The sequence below is a fragment of the Dipodomys merriami genome, unplaced genomic scaffold (genome assembly GCF_024711535.1).
Source record: "Dipodomys merriami isolate MVZ:Mamm:240054 unplaced genomic scaffold, mDipMer1.0.p SCAF_2, whole genome shotgun sequence".
NCBI classification, from domain to species: domain Eukaryota; kingdom Metazoa; phylum Chordata; class Mammalia; order Rodentia; family Heteromyidae; genus Dipodomys; species Dipodomys merriami.
Genome location: NW_027203381.1, coordinates 120577267 through 120595393, shown reverse-complemented (window position 1 = coordinate 120595393; position 18127 = coordinate 120577267). Strand labels below are relative to the sequence as shown.

Here is an 18127-nt window from a genome sequence, read left to right as displayed (position 1 = left end):
GGGGGGGGCTGGGGGCCCCTGGCAGAAAGCCCAGGATGGAGGGGGGTGGGGCCGGCAGCCCTCAGCCCCCGGGGAGCGTGGGGCAAGCCTCTGTTCCTTGGTGGCCGGGCCATCAAAAACCTGTCTGAGGGTAGCTTAATCGCCACATTCCGGTGCGAATGGGCGGTGGAGGAGGGGCCTTTGGTGGTAATTAGGGTGAGCTGGGCCGCAGGGCCCGGCTGCGGTGACTGACCTTCTCGGTCTCCACACCAGGTTGCTGTCGGAGGAAGACAGTGCAGCGTCCAGAGCTGTGTGCCAAACGAACTTCTCGTCCTGATAAACTATACCTGTCCCGGGGATTTTATTAAAGCATCAGAAAATGGACTAAGACACTCATCAGCTTTTTGGTGTCTGTTACCAAGCAAGAGACAAAGGCATGCGTGGGTCCACTCCGCTCTGAGGAGGGGCAGAGACACCTGCGCCGCGGCCGCCTGGCTTTGCTACTCCGAAGTCCCCCAGCAATCCATCCCCTCGGCGATGGTCCTGCACCCCATCCCCACACCCTCACAACATCAGAGCATAGGTTACAGACACAGACCTCCAAGGCCTCGAAGGTCCACAGGTTTGAAACTAACCTGCGTTGGCCTCAAAACAAGTCCCTTGGCTACACTGGTCATTTTTTTTTTTTTTTGGTCGGTCGTGGGGCTTGAACTCTGGGCTTGGGTGCTGTCCCTCAGCTCCTCAGCTCAAGGCGAGCGCTCTACCACTTGAGCTACAGCGCCACTTCCGGTTTTCTAGTGGTTTATTGGAGATAGGAGTCTCACGGTCTCTCTTGCCTGGGCTGGCTTTGAACCGCGATCCTCAGCTCTCAGCCTCCTGAGTAGCTAGGATGACAGGCGTGAGCCACCAGCGCCCGGCTACACTGGTCATTTCTATGGACAACAGAAACCCTAGACCTTTGGGATTGAGTGGGGGCTGCCCATGAACGGACTGGGCCCCATGCCGTGTGCACACACGCCCCATTATCCCAGCGCTGTCCACGGAGGCTGCCTGCAGGGCAGGCCCTTCCACCATCCTCCTGGCCCGGCTTCGGGATCCCTTCTGCCTCCGCTCTCTGGTGGGAGGGGAGGGGCCTGGATGGCTCTGCTGTCCATGTAGAGAGGAAGGGCTTCCTGGAAGGACACTTGCCCGGCCAGCCCTGGGCATTGGAGGCAATGCTTTTTGGGGGTGGGGCAGGAGGAACCCCACTGGGGACTCTCTTCCCAGATGAGCCTTTTCCTTCCTGTGTCCTGCCTTTCTGGGCATAGCAAGTTCCCCATATAGGGACTGGGGGCAGAGCACCTCGAGGGTGGAGGACGCAGGGTCCAGGGCACTGGAGTCCGGGGCTCCTCCCTGGGGAGTCAGCCTGTTCCCTGCGGACACAGTCTCCTCCGTGCTGATTATTTCAAAACAGCCGCCTAGGTGTTTACCAACATCGCAGATCTTTTGAAAGTGCCTGGGCTGCTGGGCAGCTAGGAGTCTGCTTCTGAGCTGTTGCTGCAGGTCCTGTGGGGAAGACTGTGAATCCCTGGATGATGAAGGCCAGCTGTCCCGGCCTTCCGGACCGGGTGTGGGGACTCCCAGGCGGGGAGAACAGCAATGACAAACGGTTCCGTTGGAAGGTACTAAAAACACTCCTCCAAATTACCGGTGGATAAACCTGGGATGAGCAAAGGCAGACGCTCTGAAACACTAAGGCAAGTGACAGCTCGTGCCAGGTGTCCGTCCAGACCTCCTGGCCCTGGGGTGTGTGTGGAGGGCTGAGACAGGCTGGCGGCAGCCGCGGCACGGTCTCTCCTGGGCCTGCTCCCCGCACCTGCCCGCGCACCAAACTTCCCTGGTGAAGGTTCTAGTTCTGAATCAATTTGGATTCATTCTTGCTCCTTGCACTTCTTGTGAATTAGTGCCTTTTTTTTTTAACACCAGGAAAACATAACTCTAGACGCCATACCGAAGTTCAGTCTCAAACTGTTGCCTTTCTAAACCTGACAAATGTCATTCGCCTTGCCATTCTTCCTTCAGAGACACTGTAGATCTGGTGATGCATGAGGCAGTGGACACAGACAGAGGAAGCCATGGGTCTCCTGCAGTGGACCTGATTCCGGCAGCCAACCTCGGGGCCAGCCCCAGGGCCCTGTGTGCCCTGCCTGTTGGTACTTGGCAGTGTGGGCCAGCTGGGAGCTGAGGGACAAGGAGCCACCGTGGGTTAGGCCACACAGTTCCCAGGCTGCTGAGGCCTCCACCCATCTGTCCGCTGTGGGACAGGTGCTTGTGTGGTTCAGTGATCCGGGGAATGCGGCGGGTGGGGTGGGGGTGGGGCGCAGGGCCTGCGGTGGAGGCTCCCGGGACGCCGGGACACTTGGTCTGCTTTAAGTTTCCAATTTGCCAAACACTATTATCTATCATATGTTATCTATCATGAATCAGTATTTTATCTACCATCCATAATCCATCTATCATCTATCTGACCTATCATCTATGTTATGGGCTATCATTTACCTATCGCCTACTGTATCATCCATCTATCAGTGTGTCTATCATCTGTCTATTATCCACCTATCATCCATCTGTCATCAATCTATCATCTATCTATCCATGTATCTGTCTATCATGCATCTACCATCCATCCATCTATCATCTGTCTATTATCCACCTATCATCCACCTATCATCTATCTAGCCATGTATCCATCTTCTACCATCCATCTATCATCTGTCCTCCGTCTATCCGTCTGTCTATCCTGCATCTGTCTGTCTGTCTACCCACCCTCGGTCATCTGGGGGCTGACGGGACCCGGGTCGGGTGGGGTGAAGGGCGCTCTAGGTCCGGGGCGTTCTGCCGCCGGGCTCGATGGCCCTTGCGGACCCCGCGACCGGGACCCGCAGCGGCGGCTGGCGGGCGAGCTCGAGCGGGTCCTCGGGCCGGGCGAGGGCGGGCGGTCGGGGGCGGCGGCGGGGCGGCGGGGCGGCGGGGCGGCGGGGCGGCGGGCGGGGCCGCGGCGGGGCGCCTGCCGTGCCCGCGGCGCCCGGCAGGGGGCGCGCCGGCGGGAGCGCTCGCGGGCGCGGGCGGCCCGGCCCCTGACGTCACCGCCCGCGGTCGCCATGGCGACGGCCTCACCGGCGCGCGCGTCAGAGCCGCCGGTCTCTTGGCAACCGCCCGATCTCCGCGGCCCTCCGCCCGGCTCCGGGCCGCGCGTCGCTCTGGCGTCAAAGCGACGTCAATGGGCCGGGCCGGGCCGGCGGGGGGCGGGCCGGGGGCGGGGCCGGCGCGGGGCGGGGCGGGGCGGCGCCGCGTGCGGCCGGCGGCGGCGGCGGGGCGCTGACATGCGGCGCGGCCCGGGCGGCGGCGGCAGCAGCGGCTGTGGCGGCGGCGGCGGCGGGCGGCCGAGCGGCGCGGGCGGCCGAGCGGGCGGCGGGGCGCGCGGGAAGGGCGGCGGCCCGGCGTGGGTGCGCGGGGCGCGGCGGAGGTGAGCGGCCCGGGCGGACGCGGGCTCGGCTCGGCGGCTCGGCGGGCGGGCGCCCGCGGGGCGCGCGGGGTGGCGGGCGGGACGCCGGGGCGGGAGCGGGTCGGCGCCCCGCGGGCTCCGGCGCGGGCTGCGGGCCCGGGGCCGGCGGCGACGACAGGTGTGCGGTCGCGTCCGCGCGTGCCCCCGGGGCCGGCCGTGGGCCGGGGACCGGCGAGCTGCGGGGAGCCGCGGGGAGCGCGGGTCGGGACGGAGACGGAGACTTGGGCGCGGGGGACGCGGGTCGGGGTAGGACGCGGGTCGGGTCGGGGTCGGGACGCGGGTCGGGTCGGGGTCGGGTCGGGGCCCCGGCCGAGCCCTCGCCCAGCGCCCTCGCTCGCCCGCCCGCCCGCAGGTGCGGCGCGGAGCCATGGTGATCATGTCCGAGTGCGGCGCGGGCCCCGCGGGCGCCGGCCAGGCCCGGCCCAAGCCGCTCCGCGTGGGCTTCTACGACGTGGAGCGGACCCTGGGCAAAGGCAATTTTGCGGTGGTGAAGCTGGCGCGGCACCGAGTCACCAAAACGCAGGTGCGGGGCCCGGCGGTGGGACGGGGGGGGGGGTGCGGGCGGCCCGGCCACCCCCTGCTCCTTCTGGCCTGCAGAGGGAGGGAGGGTCGGCACCGGGAGTTTCTAGCCCGGAGAAGAAAGCCGTGCCGGGTTTATATTCCTGCACGGTTCCTACCGTTAGTGGAGAATGGCCAGAAAGACAAAGAAATGACCAGCAACAAGACGGCCCAGCAAACCCCCGGGCCCGGCCCTGGTAGCCGCACTGGCCAGAGGCGTTTATTTATTTAATTTGGCTTCCTCCAAACAACAGGAGTGGTTGCCTTAATCCCCCCCCCACACCCCAACTTTGTGTAACTTTTTGGAGGCATTCAGTGTTGGGGGGAAAAGTGTAAATGAAGTCAAGAGATAATGTTTAATATTTTTTAACTAAATCCGTAGGTGGCAATAAAAATAATCGATAAGACACGATTGGATTCTGGCAATTTGGAGAAGATCTACCGGGAGGTCCAGCTCATGAAGCTCCTGAACCACCCACACATCATCAAGCTCTACCAGGTAGGGGCTTCCGTCCCCCTCCCTGGGGTGTTCTGTTGCAAGTTTGTCACTCCTTGTTTCCTGCACAGCCTGGCTGTGGGTCCTGCCGGCGGCCCCTTTCCAGAGATGGTGGGGGTCTGGGAACTGCACATATAAAGGGGATTGATTATGGTGAGCTGTACAGAGAATTATTTTCTTGCTGTTTGGTTACATCGGAGCTCTGCTTCATTGAAGGCTCGCCTCACACCATTTGTCCCAGTTTTGAAGTGGTCACTATGAGAATCACACCCACTATGCGGCTGCCCCGCAGGCTCTTAGTGATTAAGACATATTTGAGTGAAACCAGAAACTCCCACCTTTGCAGATAATGATTAAACTTTAAAAGCAACTGCTCCTGCCAGTTTCCCTCAACTTGTGTGTGCAATGGCGGCAGTAAGCCTTTGTCTTCCCGGGTTAACTCTTTGGGGCCGGGTGGAGAGGAGGCAGGCACCACTTGGAGTTTGCCCTTCGTGTCTCTCACCCTGTCGGTTTCTTTTATGACTTTATTTTTGCTTGTGTTGAAATTATTAATTACATCTTTGAGAAATAAGAAATCAGGACTCCACACAATCTCTCACATACTTCCTAGTGATAAAGACAAAGTGAGGCCAGTTGGAGGGTTTGTGTCAGTGCAAGAGTACAGAACTTTGTAACTTAACACCACCCGCACGCTGGCGCTTGCACTCCGTGTAAGTGAAGGCAGGCCGGTGGGAGCTGGTGTCTCACCTCGCACCTCTGAGCGGACTCGGCTTAGGCTTTATGTGGCTATCGTTTTTAAGTTGCCCTCGGAGACAATGAAGTGTCCTTTGGGGCCACGCCGCTGCTGTCCATTCCATGCCTGGGAAGTGTGCTGCATGGCTGCCTTGTGTGGCCTCAGTCCCCCCCTCCGGTCTCCCCCGTCTTTCTTGCGCGTTGCTCACTGCGTGGAGCTCTGCCGAGTGCTGGAAGCCGGGTGGATGCTCTCACTGCTGCCTCGGGCGACTCGACATTTGGGACTGGTGGGCTAACCAGGCTGGAGGTCTGAGGCACTTCTTCCTTGTAGGTTTAAAAGTCTAACCACACAGACTTTTCTTTTTCTTTTCCCTCTCCCCTTTTCATGGAGAAAGGAATTGGCAGAGATCTTACCACATGTGAAGGACAGTTAAAACTGTCAACAGAATTGCCAGAATGGTAGTAACACTTCCCTTATTCAATCTACGGCTCAAAGCAACTCCATTTAAGAGTGTCTTTTTAAAAGAATAGCTATACTATTTTTCCCCATAAAAATATTACCTCTCTAGTTCTGAAATATTTTGTAATATACAGACTCAAGATTGCTTTATTTCCAGTACTAAAGACTTGAGTTCTATCTTGTTTCATAATGAGGTTTGAAGTCCTTTTGTTTGAAGGGAGTACAGAATTCTTTGTCAGTGAGTAAACTTTTAAGGTGTGTGTTGACACAGACAGATGCTGAGGATTTCAAGTCCCTGTAGCTTACCTAGCAAAGCCCAGTTCTCATGCCAACGCATTTGGCAGTGCATGGGAACGGGCCATTGATTGTTCTGGCCATTGGCTTAAACAACCTGTTGCCTGCTAGGCCTTTGGAAGAAGGTGGACAGGACTCCAGAGGCCATCTCCCACAGAGCCCATGGGGGTGTGAGCTGGCCTGGGCCAGAGCCCAGCCAGAGCCGCTGAGCTCAGCAGGCGGCCTGCGGCCCGCGGGCTGCGTGGCTGAGTCCTGAAGTTGCTTGCTCTCTCTGAGCAGGAATTTTCTTATTTGTATCTTCAGTGTATAAGCTTTATTTTTTCATTTTTCCTGTTCCCCCTTGATGATGAGTGGACTTGTCCTGGGGAAGTTAAAAGGTTTACTGGGGTTCACAAGGAGTTTAGTCCTCCTGCAGTTGGTTCCTTTCTCATAGGGCTAAATGTCAGGTCTGGTTTTTGTTTTGTTTTGTTTTTGTAGGTTATGGAGACAAAGGATATGCTTTATATTGTCACTGAGTTTGCAAAAAACGGAGAGATGTTTGGTAAGCAACGCTTGCTTTCATGCCTGTCGAAGCTGCCCTCCCGACGTTGGGCCTACGCCCCGGCCACTCACCCAGCGTTCCGCTGCGGGCACACTCCGAATCCTGGGGTAGAGCGTTGCTTTGTCTCCCCAGATTATCTGACTTCCAATGGACACCTCAGTGAGAACGAGGCACGCAAGAAGTTCTGGCAGATTCTGTCTGCTGTGGAGTACTGCCATGACCACCACATTGTGCACCGGGACCTCAAGACGGAGAACCTGCTGCTGGACGGCAACATGGACATCAAGCTGGCAGGTAAGGGGCGGCCCAAGCGGGGCGGGCAGCGAGAGCCGGGCCTGCCCGCCCCACGCCGGAGCCGTCTCCGGGCTAGTGACATGGTTTCTTTGCCTTTCAGATTTTGGGTTTGGGAATTTTTACAATCCTGGAGAGCCCCTGTCCACGTGGTGTGGGAGTCCCCCGTACGCAGCCCCCGAAGTCTTTGAGGGAAAAGAGTATGAAGGCCCCCAGCTGGACATCTGGGTAGGTGCCCGTGGGTGGACCCCGCTTCCCCGGCGAGGCCGTGGCCTGCCAGGCCCTGACCCGGCCGCTTCCTCTTCCCAGAGCCTCGGCGTTGTGCTGTATGTCCTGGTGTGTGGCTCTCTTCCTTTTGATGGGCCTAATCTGCCGACGCTGAGACAGCGGGTGCTGGAGGGTCGCTTCCGAATCCCCTTCTTCATGTCTCAAGGTGAGTGAGCCCAGCCCGCCAGCAGGGGCGTGGCTTGGGGGGAAGGGGCGGATCTCCCATCTGCTGTTGGGAACTGGGCCCAGGTGACTGGGCTGCCAGAGAAACCTGACCACCGATGCTTTCTGGTGCCTCACCTAGCAGGCGGGAGCTCCGCCCTCGCTCATCGCCCAGGCGCCTGCGCATGGGCACGTCTGCGTTGGGGCCCGAGGGCCCTGCCCAGCACATCCCTGGGCCTGGGCCTGTGGGGGGCACCGCGGCTGCTCGCAGCCCAGACTTCCTTGGGGCCTCACCTGGCGGGGGGCGCAAGGTGCCTGCAGGGCGGCCACCCCAGAACTTGTGTGTGTCCTGCAGACTGCGAGACACTGATCCGCCGCATGCTGGCGGTGGACCCCGCCAAGCGCATCTCCATTGCCCAGATCCGGCAGCACCGCTGGATGCAGGCGGACCCCACGCTGGCCCCGCGGCCCGGCCCCGCCCTCTCCACACAGGCCTACTCCTCCAACCTGGGCGACTACAACGAGCAGGTGCTGGGCATCATGCAGGCCCTGGGCATCGACCGGCAGAGGACGGTGGAGGTGAGCGGGCCGGCCGCCCCCTGTCCCGACCGCCTCACCCCGCACCCCACCCGTGGCCGCTGGGAGCATGGCTCATGTAAGGGCCAGCCTGTCCGCTCTTGATGGCTGCCCAGGAATAACGCGGAGCAGCCTCGTAGGGCAGCCTCGGTGGCCCCGCAGAGGGAGGCGGCCGCGCTCACCCCACGCCTACGTCCCCAGTCTCTGCAGAACAGCAGCTACAACCACTTCGCCGCCATCTACTACCTCCTGCTCGAGCGTCTCAGGGAGCATCGCAGTTCACAGCTGCCCGCCCGGCCCCTGCCCGCCCGGCAGCCTCGGCCCAGGAGCTCAGACCTCAGCGGGCTGGAGGTGAGCCCCTCCGCCTGGCGCGGGGCCTCTGTGTTGGGAGCGGGGGTCCGGTCTGCCCAGTGGCTGCTTGCTTCTCATCACCCCCGCCGCTGTCCCGCGCCTCCTAACGTGCACCTGTGGCCTCCCCAGAAAGAGCCAGCCCTGCCGCGGCACCGGTCGGCTCCCCTGGCTGCCGCTGGAGGCGGGCTCGGGCTGGCCTCTGACACCGCCCCTCCTCCCTGCCTCCCCAGGCTCCACACGACGGCTTCCCCAGTGACCCTTTCCGACCGTCCCTGCTGTGCCCACAGCCCCAGGCCCTGGCGCAGTCTGTCCTGCAGGCGGAGCTGGACTGCGACCTGCACAGCTCCCTGCAGGTACGGAGGCCCGCACCCCGGCCTCCCCACCCGCCTGCCCGCCCACCCGCCTGCGGCGTCCACCTGGCTCCCAGAGCCCCATCAGTGACCTGTCTCCGTCCCTCCCACACAGCCCTTGTTCTTCTCCATGGACGCCAACTGCAATGGCGTGCTCCGGCACCGCCCCACCTCTCCCAGTAGCCTGTTGGACACGGCCATCAGTGAGGAGGTCCGGCAGGGGCCTGGCCTGGAGGAGGAGCATGAGGCCCAGGAGCCCCTGGCGGGCAGCACCGGCCGAAGACACACGCTGGCCGAGGTCTCCACCCACTTCCCGCTCGCCCCTCCCTGTAAGTCCACTGAGAACCCAGAACCAGGGGTGGGCCGCCGTGAGGCCACAGCAGGCTTGCTTGTTGCAGACCCTTTGCCTGGCAGCCTCCTCTCGCCCCTGGCCCCCCTTCAGCCCGGTCCCCGGCCTCCTCTCATCCACCAGCTCGTTGGTACCACCGACAGCCGGCTGGCTGGGCTTGCACTCACAGGGTTCACCTCCCCATCCCCGGCCCCCACCCCGAGGGCCCCTCCCCTGTCCATCTCAGTGGCCTGGGACGGCCAGGGCTCACGAGCGCGCTCCCCCTCAGGCATCGTGGTCTCCTGCTCGGCCTCCGCGAGTCCCTCGGAAGGAACAAGCTCCGACAGCTGCCTCACCTTCTCTTCCAGCCAGGGCCCCGCAGGGCTCGGGGGCGGCCTGGCTGCCCAGGGGCTGCTGGGCGCCTGCTCTCGCATCAGGTTCCCCTCCCCGTTCCTGGAGGCACAGTCTGCCACCCCCGTGCTGCAGGCCCAGGCGGGCCTCGGGGGGGCCGTCCTGCTCCCCGTCAGCTTCCAGGAGGGCCGGAGGGCATCAGACACCTCGCTGACCCAAGGTGAGGGCCATGTGCTCACGTCCTCATCCCCGGGCCCGCCTGTCCCGTCCGGGAGCCGCTCCCCGACGCCAGATGTACCCACATTCTTTGTTGGGCTCAGGCAGGACTGGCCGTGCTCCCCTGAAAGGCTAGAAGAACCGCCCTGGCTCTGGGCATCCGGGCGGTGTGGCTGCCAGTGCGGTGGACGGTGCCTCTAGTCTGGTCGCTTCTGAGAGCGTGGGGGGTGCTCGTGCCTGGTGGGTGGGGTCAGGAAGGGTCCCCAACAAAGGCGGCTCTGCGCCCACTGGCTGCCAGGGCTCCCTCTACCATCCTCCAGGGCTTGGAGTGCCCATGAGCCTGTCAGCCCACATGGGCACCAAATGCGCGCCAGAGTTAGAACTGCTGCCCAGGCCGCGGGCAGGGCTGGGCCCGGTGGAGGGTGGTCGGGAAGGGCTCGGCACCCAGCACCGCCGGCTCTCCTCCTGCTCGCCGTCCCCCAACCCCCCCCCCCCCCCCAGCGCGGACCTCAGCCGGTAAAGGGCCACAGCGGGAGCGGCTCTGGGCTGATGCCCACGTGTGTCTCGTCAGGACTGAAGGCCTTCCGGCAGCAGCTGAGGAAGAACGCGAGGACCAAAGGGTTCCTGGGTCTGAACAAGATCAAGGGGCTGGCGCGCCAGGTGTGCCAGTCCTCCAGCCGGGCCCCCAGGGGTGCTCTCCACGCGCCTGCGCAGAGCCCCGGCCTGCAGAGCAGCTCTGCTGGCGGCCGGGAAGGCCGACGCCTGCTGGAGGAGGTGCTGCACCAGCAGAGGTGGGTCCCCCGCTCCACCCCCCTCTACAGGGGGCTGGCTGGGCTGGAGGCCGGGGGTATTCCAGGGAGGAGGTGGGTGTGGGGCAGCAAGGTGGCCGCGGGCCCGTGAGGGGTGAAGCTGCCCCACAGCAGCTCGGGGAGGGCGGGCGGGCGGGCCCCGCGGCCTCGGGCGCTCCTCAAGCCGGAGCCGCAGTGACCCGTGTCCTCCTGTCCTGTTCCGCAGGCTGCTCCAGCTCCAGCACCACCCAGCCACCCCGCCCGGCTGCCAGCAGGTCCTGCCGCAGCCCCCCGCCCCCTACGCGCTGGGCCCCTGCGACGGCCCCCTGGCGTCGGGGCTCACGCTGCTGCCAGCCCCGCTCCTGCCGGCCGCCGGCGTGTCTCCCGTGGCGTCGGCCGCGCGGCTCCTGGACGCCCACCTGCGCATCAGCGCGGAGCAGGCGCCCCTGCCCGCCAGGCCCCTGCAGCAGTGCCTCGCCGGGCGGCCGCAGGGGGACTGCGAGATGGAGGACCTGGCCCCCAGCCCGCGGGGGACGGCCGTCCTGGTGCAGTGAGGCCCTCGGCTCGCCACTCTTCCAAGCAATAATCTCAGATTTGTGAAGATGGTTTCGGACTCAAAGCCAGGAACTTTCTCGAAGCGAAGCAAGCAATATGTTAGGTGTACGGGCCTGTTAGTTTATTTTGGTTTTACTTTTTCTTGCACTGAGTGGCCTCGACTGTGGAAGCTTCTGGAAGAAAAATGATGGTTGGGGGTGTGCCGTGAGGGTGGGGCTGGGTGGGCGAGCAGGGCAAGGGAAGACGGACGGCTTCCACCCACAGACAGCAGAGCAGAGGAGCAGAGGGCCCCGAGCGAGCCTCGAGCCACGCGCTGTCTGCGGGCGTGTGCCCTGCGTGCCCATCGCGGTACGCTTTGGTTTCCAAGTTGCCAGTTCTCCACTTCCTGGAACGTGCGTGCTTCAATGAGACTGAACTCTGCGCTGCTCCGCCCAGGTGCGTCTGCATTCTTGGCATTCTCCCCAGAAGGCGCGGAACTCCTCCGGTTCAGCGGAGCTGCTTCCACTGCTGAGGGTCCGTTTCCAGAATTCTCCCGAGAACCACGTGGGACTGGGAAGGAACAGAAGGCCCAGACTTATCCCAGATGCGCACACCTCGGACACCAATGAGTTTCTGCTGTATCTCATTTTCGCTGCTAATAACTAAGTTCTTATGCATTTCGTTGCCAGGGTCCAACAAGGACTCCTGACTTGGGGGAAATAGTGCAATATCACGGGCTGCGGCTGGGCCGGGCGCGGGCGGGCAGACGCTCACCGGCTGTGACCCAGCTGCCCTCGGACCGGGCCCCTCCCAGGCCCCCCGGCCCCCCGGCCCGGGCTGCTGTGGCGTGGCTTTCCTGCAAGGCCAATGAGATGAGAAGTCTGGGCGGTGTTTGTTAAGCGCTGTTCCTGTTTTTAAGCAAATGCTGTATATGTGTACAATCAGGAAACACATGGACATGACTTATTTTTTATACTTTGTACTACACTTTTGTGTTTCCGATTTAAACCTCGCGCAGTCACGTCGGCACCGGGCTGCACTGAGGAGGGGCTGAGGCACTGGGGCCCGGGGTCTGTCCCGTCCAGGTGGGCAGAGACGCAGCCGCCCGCCCCCTGCCAGCGCCCCCCTCCCTCCCTGCCAGGTGCCTTCAGCTTAGACCTGCAGTGTTACGGGAAGGGGGAAGGCGGGTATTCCTAAAAGCCAAAGATTGACTGAGTTACTTGAGGGCGGGCCTGGCGCAAGCGCCTTGTGTGGTCTCTGCCCTGCCGCCCAGCGGCCTCTGTGCCCCATGCTGAGCCCGCCAGCTCCACCATGTGCTCTGTGGCTGGCTAAATGTGGACTAAGGGTTCCTCCCGGGAGTGGACTTGCCACAGAAAGCACCAAAGCCTCCCGCCCGGCAACCCTGTGTCCGGGGCCGGGGGTGGGCACGAGTGCCCTGCCTGGTCCCCTTCCACAGAGGCAGCTCAGCGGCCCTCCCGCGCAGTCCCGTCCCCTCCCTCCCTCTCGGTTCCTGTCCCCAGGCCACAGAAGAAAGGCCTCGGCACCCTGCCTGTCTGAAGCAGTGGCAAGCACTTTACTCTCACGGTGGTTTTGTTTGGGGATGGCTTCGATCCTCTGAGTTCTAGGAATGCGTGTCCTGCAGACGGTCCTGCCACAGCTTCGTGAAGACGCTACGTGACCTGCTTGATGTGTACACAACTGGTTGGTTTTTACTACACCTGAATTCTTTCGTTTCTTACGTTAACATGAGAAATGTATGCCAAATGGTTAGTTGATGTATGTTTTTTTTTTAATTTAATATTTAAATAAAATATTTGGGGGAACCTTGACTTTCAGTTCATCTCTGACATGGATCCATGTCACCAAGAGTCTTGAGGCGGTTCAGGCCTCAAGGTACAGGGGAGGGGCAGGGGCCAGGCCCTGGGCCGAGACTCCCTCAGGCCTGCCTCCCCTCTTCCCGGATGTTCTCTCTGAATCTGCTAATAAACGAAGGGGTTGGGAGTTACATAGGAGTCATGACTACCTTCCAGACACGGGTTCTTAGAGAAGGAGAGCTTGCTTCCTTCTGTTAAAAGTTGGTGGGCTGGGCTGGGAAGGTGGCTCAGTGGTAGAGTGCTTGCCTTGCATGCATGAGGCCCTGGGTTCGATTCCTTAGTACCACATAAGCAGAAAAAGCCAGAAGTGGCGCTGTGGCTCAGGTGGTAGAGCGCTAGCCTTAAGCTGAAGAGCTGAGGAACAGCGCCCAGGCCCAGAGTTCAGGCCCCACGACCAAAAAATAAAGTAAAACTAAAAGTGGGTGTGCTCTGCTGGCGGGTGGGCTGTGGGTGGGAGTGCTACCATGGTCAGACTCCGCAGGAGACCCACCACTGTGTAGAGCTCCAACAAGAACCTCCATTTCCTCTGCTGGGTCGTCCCAAAGGCCTGAAAGCAAGGCACACACGTGCCACCCACAAGAAAGGCTCAGCAGCGGATGAGGGGTTGGCAAGTAGTGTGGGATATGATTCAACCTTGAAAAAAAGGCAGGTGCCAGGGACTCACACCTGTAATCATAGTTACGGGGGTTGAGATCCAAGGGCAGAAACCTCCATGAGATTCCTACCCCCGATGAACTAGTAAAAAGCCAGAACCGGTGTGGCTCAAGTGGTAGAGCGTCAGCCTTGAGTACAAAAGAGATACAGCACCCAGGTCCTAGGTTCAAGCCCCCATAGTGGCGCGTAGCAAAAAGGCCAGACTAGACAGCACACCCCCACAACAGCTAAGCAAGCCCACGCCAGAGCCCTGGCGGTGCCTCCCTTGCTCAGGGACCCAGGCTGGCAGCGAAAGGTGCCCACGTGTGCTAAGTGCCCTTGGCAGCCCTGCGGGAGTGGGGCGGGGCGTCTGAGTTGGCCATGCTCTTGCGACCAGCTTACCACGCAGGGACAGGGCAGCTTGGCAAGGGGAAGAGCTCAAGCCAAGTCTTGCCTTGGACTCGGGATGTGCCGTGCCTAGTAGCGCTGGCGCGGGAGCACCGGCCGCCACGCGTGACTCCACCAGCAGGTGTTCGGCTCTGCGTGCAGCCGCCACGTGCCTGGCTGTGCAGACTCCGGGCACTCGGGTGGGCGATGTTCACGACGGCGAACACCACCCCACCCGGGAGCCGCGAGGACTCGGGAGCAGCTCCGCACACCTAGTGAGCACAGTAAGCAGCGGCGTCCGCAGACGTGCGCAGTCACGGCCACAGCACCCACCCGGGAAGGCCAGCTGCCTGTGGGCGGGCGCTCGGCCGCTCCCGCAGGACCGGGGAGGGCTCACCCCTTGGGGCGGGGCACAGGCTGGTGCCTTGGTGCCCCCGGGGTGTGGTGAAGGGACTTTCTGGGTGTGCCTGGAGGAGGGGGGGCTGCCTCCTGTGTACCCCAGTGCAGCACAAGGGTCATGGGGCGAGGGGGCTCCCCGAGGGCCACTGAGAAGGAACCGAATCTGCTGGAGGAGGAACTGGGTGGCTGGGGAGAAGCTCAGAGCCAAAGGTCCCTGCGGCTTTTGCTCCCAGTGAGCCGGCAGGACGTGTGTGTCCCCGGAGACGGCGGCCCGGCCTGCTGAAACCGGCGTTTTTGAGTTTGGCTGGGGAAGGGGCTTGGGCACAGCAGCCCTCTTGGGGCTTCTTCAAGGCCCATGGACCATCTCCAAGGTCACCCGCACTCCAAGGTCACCCGCCCTCCAGGCTGCTGTTGGAGCCAGGAGACAGTGAAGTAGAACGCTGAATCAGGGGAGATTTGTGGAGGGCCCCGGAGAGATGGAGTTTATTAGTTCATTTCGTCTTCCTTGGGGAGCTGTTTGTCCTCCCTCCCTATCTCTCCTCCCCTCCCTCTCCCTCCTCCTCTCCTCTTCTCCCCCTCCCTCTCCCTCTCTCCCTCTCTCTCAATCATAGGGCTTGAACTCAGAGGCCAGGAGATGTCCCTTAACTTTTTTCACTCAGGGCTAGCACTCTTCCACTTGAGCCACAGCTCCACTTCTGGCTTTTTGTGGTTCATTGGAGATGAGAGTCTCATGGACTTGACTTCAAACCACCATGCTCAGTTCTCAGTGTCCTGAGTACTGAGGATTAGAGGTGTAAGCTGCCGGCGCCTGGCTTCAGTGCTCTTTAATGGCCATGATTTCATTATTTGGAGGTGATTTTTGTCAAAACTGAAAGGACTTACTGCTCCTCAGGGCCCCAGGTGGCCAGAAGGCCCGATCCCTTCCGAGTTTCTTCCACAGGGGCCCCACGGGCCAGTCTGGACCTCTGTGCCCAGGAGCGCGCAGTGTGCCTGCACGCTGGGTGCGACTCCCATCTCCTGGCGTGGTTGGGTACTGGCTGCTATCACCAGCTCATTCCTTTCACGGTGGAGTTGCATCCATGGGGTGGGTGCGTCCTGGTTTGTTTACCCCCCATCCGGTTACGAGCATTTGGGGTGTTTCTAGCTCGGGTTGTTATGTATACGGGCATGCCGGTACTCTTTGGAAGGTTTTCTTTCTCCAGGGTAACGCAGGCCGGGCACAATACGGGCTCGTGTGGCTCAGCAGCCATCGGTCTCGGACGATGCCTCCCCCCGGCAGACCGGGTGGCTGCACCCGCTCTACACCGCTGCCTGCCACACGCGGGGCCACGGGCTCCACCCTCCTGCCAGCGCTTGGCTTTGCCCGTGTTTATGCATTAGCCAGGCTGTCTGTGGTGGTATCATACTATTATTACCCTCCCTTTTTTTGCTGTTGCTTTTGAAGGCAGGGTCTTACTATGAAGCCCAGGTTGGCTTGGAACTGATTCCATACTTAGGTTGACCTTGAACTCATAGTCTCCTGTCATCACAGGCATGTACCAGCACTAGGCCTGGCAGATTTTCCTCTGACTAGTGATTCTAAAATCATGTGATGAGTTAGGATCCACTCTGCTTTTCAAGGTCATTTACATTTATTTGCTCTTTCTTTCTTTCCTTCTTCCTTCCTTCCTTTCTTGTGTGTGTGTGTGTGTGTGTGTGTGTGTGTGTGTGTGTGTGTGTGTGTGTGTGTGTGTGTGTGTGTGTTTAGTGCTGGAGATTGAACCCAGACTCATGCTGAGTCTGCTGCGCCACTGAGCTCCAATCCAATCTTTGCCAATTTTTAATAGGTTGTTTGAGTTTTCACATAACTTTTATTTGAATTGTAGGAGAGCTTTATGTATTCTGAATGGATTTCTCTTTGATATGTGGGTATGTGTGTGTATATATACATATACATATATAATATCTTATATGCAGAAAGAGAAAAATCTTTCTATTTGTGACATGTCCATCATTTGAAGAGTAAAGAGTTAAACGCTTGAATAAATTGGACTTGTGAGTTTTAATGAATTCTAGCTTATCATTTTATACCTCTTTGATTAGTGCTTTTCTGTGTTGACTAAGAAATGCCTGCCTGTCTGTCTGTCCCCATCTTCCTAACACATTTTGCTTTTCTAAGAGGTTTGCAATTCCATGATCAACGTTAGCTTTGACCTGTTCGTTTCCACAAGCTGATTGAGGGTGTATATTTGTGCAAAACTGGTTTTTATCTCTTTCTTAAGTGTTCGGTGGAATTCATTACATTTGGGGCTGGAGTTTCTTTGCAAGAGGGTTGAACATTTCACATTCAAATTTCAAATGTCTCTGTGGTGCTGTTCAGGTTTCCTCTTTCATTCTGAGTCAGTTTGGGAACTCGTGGGGGGCTGTGAGTGTCACTGATTCCCAGTGTGTTTTGCAGAATGGCGCTGTGTGCAGCGACAGAGTGAGAGCCTGGGAGCCACAGCCCTGGTGCCAGCCTCCACGGGAGGCGAGCACACGGGAATGCGTGTTCCCTGGCTGAGCTCCATAGCCGGGCTGAGCCGCAGAGCCGCTCTGAGACCATTCCTGATGCCAGCCGGGGTCCAGCAGCAGTGGGTGCCCAGGGGTCTGAGGACATGGCGAGGGCGGGGCACTGCGGTGAGCTGCTCTGGTTTATCACCCGGAAGTCTCTCCTGTGCCCCCGGGGCCCGGCTCACGCCAGCATGTACCTGGGTTTCTGCTGGAGCCCCGGGCCTGGGCCCGTGCCGCAGCACCTGCTTCCTCCTCAGACAAGGCCGAAGAGCAAGGGGGAGGAAGAAGAGCTTTGGTGGACCAGCCTAGCCATCTAAACATGTCCAGCACAGCCTGGCCCGTGGTTGCCCTACAAGGTTCCGAGATTCCCCGGTGACAGCCCGCCCAGACCCTCCTGGCCCTAGGCTGTCTCCAACACTTGGCTTTCAAGGAGCCCTGGGGCAGGGATTTGGGCAGTGCTGTGTGAGGAAGGGGACAGGGCAGCTGGCCTGCCGGGGAGCTCTGCAGACAGCCGGGGCGGGGTGGGGGCTCTCCTCTCCCGGCCCCTCCCCAGGGCTGCAGGCCACTGCGCCGTGGCATCCGGCGGGTGTGCTTGGGACATTTAATGGGTGAGTTCTCTTGGCGTGGGGTGTAATTAATTTTCCTGAAATAGCAGCGCGCAGCCCGTCGTCTCTGCCTCTGAGTCAGGCAGCGATCATCGCCCGTCACAGCCATGGCGCGCCGTCGGCCTCTCTCAAGTCGGGGTGCTCACCGATCCTCAGCCCCCGTGGGCAGCCCCGAGGCCTAGGGACCATGGAATACCCAGGGAGAGGCGGCCTGGGGGACAGGGTCATGAAGCTGGGGACGGATGGGATCCCAGGAAACCTTGCAGGGGCGGCCGGAGCTGCCTTGCAGGAATAGAGGGAGGGGTGTGCCCACAGGCCGCCCGTCGCAGGGAGGAAGCCTCGGGGCTCTGCCACGGCAGGCGGGTGACCGCTTGGGCCTGGGCACTGCCAGTCGCAGAAGCGGCTGTGGTGACTGGTCCTGGGCTGCCCTCTCCGTGGGAAGTTCAAGGTGGTCCGGCACAGGGATGCAGGTGGCCGCCTGCCTGGGTTCACCGGTGGGGACACGGCTCAGGAGGCGCTGGTGCTCGGGCCACGTCAGGGCTCCCCCAACCCTGCTGTCACCTAAGACGGCCCACGGAGCTCACGCTGGGCAGTGCAGCACTGAGCCCGCGCCGCCCTGCTCTGAGAAGGTCCTGGCCACAGAGGGGGACACGGAGGTTTCAGAGATCGGCCAGGGGACACAGAAAGGTGGCGTGTGATGGCTGCGGGAGGCACGGGCCTTGCATCCCGCCCCCTGGGGCGGAGGCTCTGTCTAGCCTCTCCTGTGGCCAGGATTGCCCTGGGGACACCTGATTTCACCCTCCAGGCCTCCGGCATTCTGAGCGGTCGAAGGCCCTCAGTGTGCGGCGGAGTCGGTGCAGCAGCCCAGGACACTCAGACGGA

The 18127-nt window shown here is 60.9% G+C and overlaps 1 protein-coding gene across 1 annotated transcript; it reads left to right on the top strand.

Annotated features, from left to right (window-relative positions):
* The first annotated feature begins 3418 nt into the window (after window positions 1–3418).
* On the top strand, window positions 3419–12647 carry Sik1 (salt inducible kinase 1). Its single transcript, XM_070030779.1, has 14 exons — window positions 3419–3484; window positions 3876–4046; window positions 4464–4580; window positions 6541–6604; window positions 6737–6898; window positions 6999–7123; window positions 7205–7328; window positions 7680–7903; window positions 8102–8251; window positions 8482–8604; window positions 8717–8930; window positions 9219–9500; window positions 10068–10287; window positions 10511–12647. The coding sequence occupies exons 2-14, from the start codon at window positions 3891–3893 to the stop codon at window positions 10836–10838; spliced, it is 2289 nt and encodes a 762-aa protein (XP_069886880.1). The 5' UTR covers window positions 3419–3484; window positions 3876–3890; the 3' UTR covers window positions 10839–12647.
* The last annotated feature ends 5480 nt before the right edge of the window (window positions 12648–18127 follow it).

Coding starts and splice junctions, on each gene's coding strand:
- Sik1 (XM_070030779.1), top strand. CDS start 3,891: ATGGTGATCATGTCCGAGTGCGGCGCGGGCCCCGCGGGCGCCGGCCAG. Junction 8,252..8,481: donor CAGACCTCAGCGGGCTGGAG/GTGAGCCCCTCC, acceptor CTGCCTCCCCAG/GCTCCACACGACGGCTTCCC. Junction 8,605..8,716: donor ACCTGCACAGCTCCCTGCAG/GTACGGAGGCCC, acceptor CCTCCCACACAG/CCCTTGTTCTTCTCCATGGA.